Below are 11,542 nucleotides of genomic sequence, written 5' to 3'. Positions count from 1 at the left end.
GAGGGGACTGTTCCCCCATGGCGTGCAAGAGACAGCCGAGTTGGTCATCTTTGCTGGCCCGCAGCCCTGGAAAATGGAAATTTATTGTTCCCTGTCTGAAAAGACCTGTGGAGCTCTCTGAAAGGGTGCTTGCTACAAGAGGGACCCATCTCCCTGCTGACCTCATGTTCCTTTGAGCATCAGCTGTGGACTAGAGAGAGGAGGTTTTGAGTGGAGCTAGATGTCCACCTGAGCCGTTCTGCTCGGCAGGGTTTAGGTGGCCTGGACAATGACTGCCACATGGGAGCAGATCGGCAGCTTCGGGACAGAAACGGCTCCTTTATAGACTTAGATTGAAGAACTGGCATATCTAACCACTCAAAAGAAAGGAGCTGACATTACAGCCTCCCCAGAGGGACCTGGACCTAACTGCATTTTTTCTAAATACTGAATGATAATACTTTCCTTTGAAGATAACAATTTCCAGACTCAGAAAGCTGATTCCCTTATCAGCATTTATATCAGCGGAAGTTGTCTTACCAAGGCTTGTGCTCCTGGACGTCATTTAGGAAACCATTTTTTATCATCCACTTATCATTCAAAAATTTGGACCTAGAAATCACCAACAAAGAGCAAGTCTGTGAGCCTTCCAGAAGAAGTCGTGCTTTGTTTCATGCACTAGACCGCAGCACTGCCCCAGGGCTCCCATGATTTTTGCAGCTGGCTGCTTTTAGCCCCTTTTAAGGTCAATGGGAGCTGCGGGTGCTCAGTAACTCTTAGAAGCATGCCAGCTATTTGCCTTCCTAACTTTAGGCATGCAAGTTCAAAAACTGTCGCTTGACTGATTCCTGCTCCGTGCAGTAAGTCAGTGACAAGAGGAAACAAAACCCAAGTGTCCCAACACCCAACCCCTGGTGCTTGCCACAGTAGTATGCTATTTCTCCCTGTTGTTTGTTTATTTTCCTGTGAGGGAGACTCCCAGCTCTGGGCTCACTGTGGGTGCCATGCTATCAGAGATACCAGAGTGGCTCTCCAGCAACCCACACCACCTGGGCTCAGCAGTGGTAAGCTCATGTCACCAAAGGGCCTCATAGCCCCAACCTGGGCCATATGCAGAGGGGAGGGGAGAAGGCTATGGGAGCTCCCACTCCACTGCTGGAAAGCGGGCGAAGAAGCGAGAAACTCACATGTAGTTCCTGACGGAGTCAGGCAGGATGACGACGCAGCGCTGACCTTCCTTCAGGTCCTTGGCAGCCTGCACGGCGATGGACATGGCACTGCCCGAGCTGCCGCCTGGATGGGTACCAAGAAGTGAGAGACAAGTATCGGGGCTGTGCAGGTTATAGGGCCACCATCTCAGTGCACAGGTCACAGTGCTGGCCTGTTTAATACTACCAGGGACACCAAGACCAAGCGGTAGCAGAGGTGGCACCTCATACACCAGGGCAGCTCAAGACACTGGGAGTGGGAGGACATCAGCCCCACGGCCTTGTAGGTTTTAGGGTCAGGAAGAGGTAGGGACTGAAGAGACGTGTTCATATGGTGGCTCTTGGCAATGGGCTTATGAAGCAACGTAAGAGTCACCTTATGAACTTCATGAACCACTTTTTGTGAAGACTCTGAGGGCTGGCCAAGGGCTGAAATGTTCAATATGGGGCCATTCATACCACTGCCGCCCATGCCACACCCTTCCTTTGGGTGAGAAGACCATGCCAAATCTAGAGCTTCTGGCTGACATATTTGGCAATCAAAGATTGGCTTTAAATGCATTGTAAAGACTCAAAAAACCATAAACATTACATTCATGCTTGGAATACCAGACCAATGTGATGGGAAGACTTAAACGCTCCCTGTGTCTGTGTGCACGCATGTGGTTTGCTTTTAGGGAAAGCAAGTCCCTGCTTTACAGAGGCAATTCTTCCACCAGTAGTTTGAGTACTGGAAGTCAAACACATTCCACTATCTGTGTGCCAATTACACACTGCATTCAAGGCAGCACGTATTTTACAGCAGGTTAATTAGCACTGGGTCACGTTTTTCAAGCAAATGAAGAAAGGCCCTGAAAAATGCAGCTCAGGGAACATGAAGCTATTCACAAATTATATATAGTTGAGTTCAGAAAGTGGTTTCTGTTGCAACATAATGACTCTGTGCCTGCTAGGTTAAATCAACATTGAAGCGTTTCATTACAAATGGCCTGATCTTTTTCAAAACTCCATGAATGTCAGGATTTTTATCAGCTGTAACTATAAGCCTATATATTGTTTGGTCCTGGACGCAAACCTATAGCTATCTGCTCAGTGGCTGAAAAATGCTGATGTTGTGTAGAGGCTCTTAAAGTGTAGTCAGGGTTTGTCTGAGGGCACCTGTTCATTTTGGAAAGCTGGTGGGATCACTTACAGCTTGTTGGCACAGGGAGAAATACCTAGTAAGAACATCTTACACTTTCTTTACTTTCAAACTTTCCTGGTCCAAGCCTGGCACTTCTAGTGTGGCAACCATTCAGCGACAGAGAGCACAGCCTCGCAGAGTCATTAGTGGAGCGACAGTTTTAGCCCACCTGTCCTGCCCCAAGTGCCATTAATCCTCTCTTCATCTCATGTAATGCTACACCGCACAGAGTTAGGCCTGAAGATCCAGTTCCATGTGCAAAAGTGCTCCAGTAAGAGGAGAGTTATTGCTTCTATAATTACTGTGGCCGATGAATCAGATCCCAGACCACGGGTTCACTGCCACACCTCTGAAGCATACAGCGACCTACACACCAGCTCAGGGTTCGGCCATTCAGCCCTGTTAACCTAGCAGACACAAAATGCAGAGAGCACCTACCCTAAAGCATTTTGGTCCCAAAAGGATGAGGTTCAAAAAGTTTGTTAAGAGAAGTAGCTGTTGTAATTGGTGCTTACCACACAATAATCCCTCCTCTCTAATCAGTCTGCGAGACATGAGGAACGAGTCCCTGTCGTTGCATTTATACCACTGATCAACCACCTGAAGAGAAAGCAAGAAGGTTGATTTCTGGAAGTGTTATTTCAGGCTGTCCCAAACCCATGAGGCATCCGTGGTGCTGATGCCTACAACATCTGGCAGCTTTGAGCTGCTTTCCACACTGGTTGAAAACAAATGCATTTGTCAGGGCATCCCCAGTTTGGAGGGTGTGTGCAGGCACCTTTCCAGCTAGCACCCTTTCCTTGTAGAGTTAGGGACGTCTGAGAAGTGCAGAGTCAGGATGTGATGTTCATGATGTCCCAGGCTAGGCTACATTAATGGTCAAGATTTTACCAGGCAAAATCAGATCCAACTACACAGAGTGTGGGCTTACTACAGGTCAAAACTCTAAAGCTCTGTTGGAGGCAGCAGAGATGTAGTTAACACCTGAAAACAGAAAGAATCTGGGGTCAGAGGCTGCGGGGGACCTTTCTAAGAATGAGGCTGGGGGAGCACAGACAGCTTGAGTTAGGGCTTTAAAGCTCTGTGCCTGGTGGCAACTGATACATGAAGAAGCAGCTTGACAAGAAGCTGTACGAGGATCACGATCTGTTGTTTTAAATAGCCTGGATCTCGTCTTCCAGCCCATAAGTGGTGCAGAGATTCTGCTGTGTGCGTGAGGTGCCTATGACAATGAAGGCTCAGGAAACGCTAGCGTGATGAAGAGCAGCCTCAGCACTCACCTCTTCTGTGTGACCGTCGAACGAGAGGCATGCTCTGAACACTGGTGAGGATGAGCTGGAGTGCTGGTACTGTGGCATATTCCCTGTTTGCCCCTGTATTTGGTTTCTCCTTGTAGGTCAGTTATAATCGTATTTACTCAGAGAGATGCTTTAGTGCCGGGGTCCCAATCCCCCCTCAACAGCTTGTTCTGCACTGGGAAGGTGCACAAGTAGCCTTAAGGGCTGGGCCACAGCTGGGTGCCAGAGCTGGCTGCTGGCTACCTTTGAACTTGGGAGGAGGCTGGATACAAAGCCAAAGATCAGACAGAGGCCTCTCATCACACGGCTACTCACTGATCTGTCAAGGACAGTAGGGATAAAGTCATGCCCAATGCCCTCCACTTCAATGGCTGTGGTGTTCATCCTGTTCGTCTCACTGGGCAGGGCGACGATGGAGCCATCAGGATCTACACCAACGATCTTTGAGGGAAGGAAGTTTTGTTAAACCACAAAGGGAATTTAGAAATAGTCAAACACACCATTCAGAGGAAAAAATACGTACACCCTTATCAGCAACATTTTCCTTCCCTTTATATTCCTTAATATTCCTATCCACTGGCAGCATGGATAGCTTCCAGGATAAAAAAAGTAGTTTCCCACTGGCTTTTTAAATAGATCCTAGGTCGTGTTCAACTGCTGCAGGAATGACTGGTGGCTTAAAATTTTATCACTCTCAAGGTGTTTGTCATCACCCCTTTGGCAGAGCCTGCTACTTCCAAAGCTCAACCCTTAGGATAGTGTGAGTGCTCCTTAATCTGCTCCAGTGGAAAGCCAGCCAGCTCAAACCTGTGGGAAGCTGTGGCTACAAACATCATTTCTGGATCTAGTTGTGCTGGCTGATATTGGCACCTCCCTGGTTGCTTATAGCTTTACATCTGGGCTGAGGTTGCCTCCCTCAGCACTCAGCTTAAGAAGGGATGGTGACACTGCCCCACATGCAGCTTCAAGCAGTCAGCGATGTTATCTATCTCATGCCCAGATCCCCCAGCAGCTGGGTCCACACCATCTCAATTTGCCTCTGGTGGATCAGGGATTGCTGACATGCCAGCTACGCCGGGGAGGCAGTAACTGTCAAGCCTCCAGTCTGCCTTGAAGCTCTGCAGAATGAGCATCTATGACTGGTGTCAACCATACAGCATGGAGGCTTTTGCAACAGCACATGAGCAGCACTTGCACAGCCTGCTCCCCCCCATGCCTGGAGCTGCCAGAGCAGAAACTTCCAGCAGGCAGGTTAACCAGGAGCAGGAGCAGTAATGCTGTCAGCTGGGCCAGCCACTTCTGCGGGGGACATCTGACAGTGCAAGGGGCAGGGCACCGGGCAGGGCGGCGTTAGTAACGGGGCTGTGGAGCCTTCGATTTCTAAGGCACTTGGATGGATCTAGGTCAAGCTGAGCATAACACCAAATTGCTTCCAACAAATGCAAGCTTGCTGTGGAAAAACAAATAGATGGAGACAACAACTGCTAGCTCAGGTGAGCCGTGGGGTTAGGCTTGCTCAAAAGCACAGAAAGGAAAACCCATGGGGGCCGCAGTTCCCAAAGGGCAGCCCTGCCTCCCAGCTTACCTTGCACTCTGGGCACTTCTCCTTCAGCTTCCTGGCGATGCCAGTGATGGTGCCTCCTGTGCCAGACCCCATCACCACCATGTGGACCTTGCCTGCAGACCAAGGAAGAGAGAGGTTTGCAGAGACTCAGCATGGCCTCCAGCACAGTCTCCCATTTATTCATGGCCCTGTGGTCCTCGGCTGCTACAACCCCATGTGCAGAAAGGATAGGCAGAGTCCATGCTAGCGGCCAAAGCGTGGTCTTGTGGCGAAGCTCAGATGAGCTTGCAGGATCTGAGCACAGTGATCCTGCCTCAGCACAGGCAGCTGAACGTGACCTCCAGATCTCTCACTGGCCTTCATGATTTCTGCATCTTTGGCATCTGCTGGCTTAAGGGGGAGGGAGTATCTCAGCACTTCCAGACCTTTCAAACCACACCGCATCAAAGCAAAGCACGCACGTGAATAGCAGCATATATCAGTAACAGGCACAACTTCTCCGCTAGTGTTAGCATCCACAGTGGAGAGATGGCAGAGCTCTGCCCGGGCACCAGCGTTGGTCAGATGTAGCCCCACTGGCATCAGTGAAATTATACTGACTTAGGACTGGTAGGAGCAGAATCAGAGTCAGGCCTTCAGAGCCTTATGCTTCTACTGCACTGGGGAAAGGGGACTTGTAATTCAGCGCTGGCAAGCGGTAGGAGCAAATATAAACGTTGTAGTGGAGGGAAGGCTGGGAGACTCTTGTTCCTGTTGCCACCCGACTGCTTTGCTGTTATGGTAACTGCTCTCCAGTTAAAATCCTTGAGTCCTCTTTACATTTTTAGTGCTCCCAGTATTGGCAATTAATTCCACTTCTATCTGCACAGACATGGACTGGGATAGTCCTTTATTCTCCCCCAGCCATCACATCAAATGTCATTAGTCTGTGAAGTTTCAGTCTATTTAGATTTGCAAATGAGTGTGCTGGATCAGATGCAGCCTGCCATGCCCTGATGGACTTAGATTCCCCAGTGAGGCCTCTTGGGCCATCTTGTGTTCCCAGCTGACAGGTCTCAGAGATGTGGTAGCCACCAAGAGAGAGGTTCTTCCACCTTGGGTACAGCCTGAATTTGTTGAGCCTCTGATCTCCTCCCTCAGGCTTTTGAAATGGGAGGCCATAGCAGGGAAGCCCTGCAGGCTCAGGTGTATCTGGAGTGAATTATGAGAAGTCCTTACACTCTGCATGTCTGTATTATTAAGGGTGCCTTCACCTACAGAGGCCCTTTTGGCTGTTTCTAGACATTTAGGTCAATAAATGATGTAAAACGAGCCTCTCAGAGAGGACTATAGCCCTCTGCACATCCCCAGCACGCAGAAACAACAGCGCAGGTGGTACCTTCACACTGCTCCAGGATCTCCTCAGCTGTGGTGTCGTAATGAGCCAGGGGGTTGCTTGGATTTCGGTACTGTTTATTTCAACAGAGAACATCATGAGTTACTGTGTGAAGCGTAGGTCAAATACCGAACTAGCAATAGCTCCTGATGAGCTTTACCCAAAGCATGCAACTGCCCCCTCCTCTCCCTGGTGAGGGGTGGACTGGAAACCCAGCCAGGCCAGGTCACAGGTATTCCTCCTGGTTGTCGCTTTGGGACAGGTTTCCAAGGACACTTGGGATTTGTCCTCACTGGAAGATTAACTGTGCCCACAAACGCTCACTCTGTGGCACTTGGTGCCCATTCGGTGTGGGGATGGTGCAGCATTGCCAGGTTCTGTGGGATCTGGTGGTTCTGTTAAAGCCCTAGCTGCCGGAGGGAAGAGAGCTCCTCGGTATTTCAGCTATTGCTTAGATAGAAGCATTTCAGCCTTTTCTGTTGCCTTAAAAAGGTTGAAAACACAGCCTCACAATACTCCTAAAAAGCTCAGAAAACGAAAAAATAATCCCTCTTCAAAAGCCATATTAGAAAACTTTTTTCAAGTATATACATATATATAATTTTGAGAGCTGCTTTGTCATTTAGGGGCATTTGTGGTTGGCCCCACAGCAAGTCAAGTGGCTGGGAATTCTGGGCCAGAGTGGTTGTCCTGCCTGTAAGGAGGGATTTACCACACAGGTACAGCACTGAAATGTGTGCAGCCCCATGTTCACACCCATAGATCAGGCTGCTTCTGAAAAGTGTATTCAGACACTGAGGTCCCTTTTTCTTAAAAAGAAGGAGCTTCCCTGACTTTTCTGCACTATAGGGTCTACCTACTTGCTATAGGGATGCCTTCCTGCAGCGGGGTCAGACTGGAGGGAGAAGTGCCCTCCTGTACAAGACCCAGTGCGGGAGGAACTGCTGGCGTGAATCGTCGGTGTTTGCCCTTTACAGCACAAGGCTTAGTTTTGAGGCAGAACAGAGGCTGCTAGCCAGGCATAAAAAGTGATTTTTTTTTTTCAGGTCAAAGTTAAATCTGAAGAAATTTGAGGAGTCTTTGAAGTGTACAAGAAAACCCAGCCTCGCCCACATCCAGGATTTGGCAGAAGTATTACAGGTTTGGAAGTGTCCCTTATTTTGCTTCTGCCACCCCGTGCTTTACAGAGGAGCGATTAAGTTTCAAATGCCATAAAACACTGACGAAATCTGCCTCCGTTGCCAGTTTGAACGAAGCCCCCAAACACCAGCACACTTGGAGCACGCACTATAAATCTTCTTTGGAAAGAGAGTCGGTGGAGGAATGGCGTTTACCTGGTCCAGGATGTGAGAGTTTGGGATTTCACTTTTCAGCCTCCAGGCAACACGAATGTTAGACTCCGGGGCATCAAAGCGGGTGCACGGGGTCCGCACAATTTCCACACCCAGCGCCTTCAGAATATCGACCTTTGGGAGGGAAGAGAGGAGATGTCACGCAACTGATCCCACGTAGCAATGGTAACCCGAACCTACAGGCTCATGGCAGCGTCAGACGCCAGAGGAGCTTTGCACGCGGGAGACATTTAGCATTTGGAGATACAATGTCTGATTCTCAGTTATACTATCTCTGACATCCTCCTGGCACCCAGGGCCTCCTGCCTGAAGCTGGCACATGGATTCAAGCCTGGCCTCGTGCCCTGTCCTACTCGGAGGGCAGGCTGGGGACACGGCAGAGGTAGGTAACACTGTGCTGCTCCTGGGTGCCTGGGGAAAGCGGCAGAGGAAAGCGGGGAGCAGTGTCTCCTATACACTGCCGTCTGAGCCCCTGCATGCAAGGAAGAGATCTTAAAGCTGTCTTAGCCCCAAGTCCCTTCTCTCCCCTCACCAGGCATGGGGAAGGAGCAACTACAAATCAGCCTAGGGTATTAATCCACTGGGAGATGCAGCTTGTTGGGGGATAAGGAGGTCAAAAGAGAAAGGTAGGTGAAGTGTTGGGGCACCTGGAGATAGAGCCCTTGGCAGCTGGAGGTGGCATCTGATCCAGACTGAGCTTAAGTGACATCTAGGTTGAAATGAAAATGGCACTTTGGAGAAGGGCTCAGTTTTGAGCCAAGTCAGGGTCCAGGTCTGGCTTCACTGGCATGATTTCAGCTGAGCAGTTTGAGAGACTTTTGGCTGCCCAAGGCGGAGATTTCTGCCATCTCCGGGATGGCAGTTTTACCTGATCATCAGCTCTCGTGCAAGTGACTTGGCTTCCACCATCTCGAGAAAGCAGCTCAGACAACCAGTAAGTGTCTCCAGGTTAAAGAAAACATAGAGGAACAGAGAGACCCAGGGACACATCAGATGTCGGGGGGAAGTTGGCAGGACCAGCAGCTGAGCCCCGGTGCCTGCCTGCCTCTCCTCCGCTCCATCCAGCCCTTGCCCTCACAGACGGCAGATGTTGCTCCATTTCTCTGCAGCCACCCACCATGTTTGGCCAACACAGGACCCCAGCTGCACCACTGACGCTAGATAACCAGCCAGGCCAGTGTGCTTTTTTTTTTTTTATCAAGAGGCAATCTTCTGAATAACTACAAAGCTATGCCAGTGTATGTGGCGAGGCTCGTTATCCTTTAAAAGAGAGGGCAACACCGTCTTGAGAAAGAGAGGCAGAGACAGACAGGAAAGGAGACGTTCCCCAGCTGCGGGGTGATACCGTACAGAGCTCTGACCTTTTCCATGCTCATTTTCTCCGGCAAGACAATGATGCAGCGGTAACCTTTCACTGCAGCTACCAGCGCCAGCCCAATCCCTGGGTGGTGGGGAGGAAAGGGAACTGGTTGACAACAACATTTGGTGAGGCCGACCGACAAGCGCTGCTCCCTACGTTCCTCTCTCCCGCCAGTGAACATAACCTAGAAATGTTCACGGGCAAGCTACAGGCGAGGGCATCCTCCGCGAGCCCCTGGGGGTGTGCTGGGAGCACCAGGGAGTGGGAGGATGTGCTAACGGGTGAGTCGAGCTGCGGTATCCCTCCTGCTCGCAGGCATCTGTTAGCGTGGCAGAGAGTGAATGGCAAGGCTGGGGAGCACTTTCCTCCCCTCACCAGGGCTCAGGTCTCCTCCTTTTCTTTGGCCAAAACATAGGGGAGAGGTGATTTTGTTTCAGGGGTGCCTCTCCCTCCCCCTGGAACGCTCTGGGTTGGGGACACACACACGAAGCCGCACATGTCGCCCCGTGGCGAGCAGTCCTCTGCTCCAGTTTCACTGGGGTGATGGATAGAGCCAGCTGCTCCCCAGCAGTGAGGCCAGAGCAGCATGTGCCTGCCATGGTGGGGACACTGGTGCAGGCAGCAGCGAAGGGACATGGAAACTTGCACTGAGGGTCCTGTGCAGGCTGCAAAATAGTGGGGAGGCTCCTCTGTTGGACCCCCTCATCTCATACCCCACCATAATCTAGTGCCTGAGCAGGATGACAGTGACAAGAAAAAAAAAAATTATTTATCTTCCAGCTCATCAGGAAAACACTGTCTGGGAACCTCTGAATATTCAAGGGCTTCCCAACCTGAAAACACCCGGGGTTACCCCAGCTCCTCCAGCTCCCAAGGCTGTTTGCCTTGCCAGAAGGTAACCTGCCATGCATGTCTGCATGGGTGTGGGACCCTCGCAGGCCCTCAGGAATTTCAGCAACAAGGCACCTTGGCACCCTGGTGCCCGCGGTTGCCGGGAGGAGAGCCGACGGGAGGATGGAGCCAGAGCTGTGGGGCCCCAAGCTGACCTTGTAACTGCGAGTGCAAGAGCACCTCAACTCCCTGCCCCTCCTGCAGCCCCTCAGAGATGCCACCCTGCCTGGTACCCTGGCAGAGGGAGCATCTCTGCTCTTCCCACCTGTGTTTCCTGAAGTGGGCTCAATCAGTGTGTCTCCTGGTTTTATAATCCCGGCTCTCTCTGCATCTTCCACCATCCTCAGGCTGATGCGGTCCTTCACACTGCCCCCCGGGTTGAAATACTCACATTTTGCCACTGGAAATGAAAGGGGAGGCTCCGTCAGGGACAAGCTGCAGCCAAGAGCACCGTATCCTTGCTCCCCCAGCCCTCACTGCAGACATTTGAGGACACCCATTCCTCCCCTGCAGGATGGTCCTTTGCTCAGGAGAGTGCATCCACCATCTGCTTACAGCTTGTCATGGATTACCCATCAGCATACCTACCCATAGTCCATCTTTCCCCCGTGTTTCATCTACCTGCAGCACGCTGAAGGCAGTGGGCAGGTCTGGTAAGTCCAAGATGGATTTAAAATCAACTGGACACACAGTGATTGCTAGGCAGAAGGTCCCACACTGGTATGATACACCTTGCTGCCCTGCCTTGAGGATTCTTCTCTGAGCAAGGCACTGTCAGGGTTAACAGCAAGGTCTCATGGTCTTTCCTGGGGCATGGCAGTTATTAACAGATACCTGAAAATGTGCCCTGCTGTAGGGATGATGTGTAGTCCTGAATGGTGTGCCATAAAGAAAAACAATAGAAAGGGCACTTTCAAGTGTCAGCCAAAATTATGCTTTCTTTGCTGAACTACCAAAAAACCCCAACTGACTGAGACGTCCCAAGGCGCGCTCAAACTGCAAGGCACACCTCTGTTCCTAGTCAGGCCTTCCACACTGCTAACGCTCGGGGCAGGACTATTCCCACCAAGGTTTTGATGAGCATCTACATCTGAACTGATGGTACTGAGCTCTGTTTTATGGACAACAGAGCAAAATAGGTACTTTTAGGATGTCATTCACTTCATCCTAGCAGAGACAGCTATAGCAGGCTGACAAATCAATCAGATACTTAAGCAGCCAAAGCAACTGGGGAAAAAAACACCTTGTGCTCATCATTACATTTTATAATGCAAAGTGCCATTATTTATTATATAAAAGTATATATATTATATTTTATATATATACTATATA

At 50.4% G+C, this 11,542-nt stretch overlaps 1 protein-coding gene across 1 annotated transcript in view; it reads right to left on the bottom strand.

Moving 5' to 3' along the window:
• Positions 1-10,610, bottom strand: part of LOC104620594 (cystathionine beta-synthase-like) — a gene marked incomplete at its 5' end in the record, with an annotated part of 15,383 nt that extends 4,773 nt beyond the window's left edge. The window contains 9 exons of the mRNA XM_010286867.1: positions 520-591; positions 1,167-1,272; positions 2,886-2,970; positions 3,984-4,109; positions 5,254-5,345; positions 6,611-6,680; positions 7,942-8,073; positions 9,321-9,400; positions 10,476-10,610. Of these exons, the coding sequence (XP_010285169.1) occupies positions 520-591; positions 1,167-1,272; positions 2,886-2,970; positions 3,984-4,109; positions 5,254-5,345; positions 6,611-6,680; positions 7,942-8,073; positions 9,321-9,400; positions 10,476-10,610 (898 nt within the window). The remainder of the gene's footprint in view (positions 1-519; positions 592-1,166; positions 1,273-2,885; positions 2,971-3,983; positions 4,110-5,253; positions 5,346-6,610; positions 6,681-7,941; positions 8,074-9,320; positions 9,401-10,475) is intronic.
• Between the last annotated feature and the right edge of the window lie 932 nt (positions 10,611-11,542).

The sequence above is a fragment of the Phaethon lepturus genome, unplaced genomic scaffold (genome assembly GCF_000687285.1).
Source record: "Phaethon lepturus isolate BGI_N335 unplaced genomic scaffold, ASM68728v1 scaffold18145, whole genome shotgun sequence".
NCBI classification, from domain to species: Eukaryota; Metazoa; Chordata; class Aves; order Phaethontiformes; family Phaethontidae; genus Phaethon; species Phaethon lepturus.
This window is presented reverse-complemented; position numbering and strand designations above follow the sequence as displayed.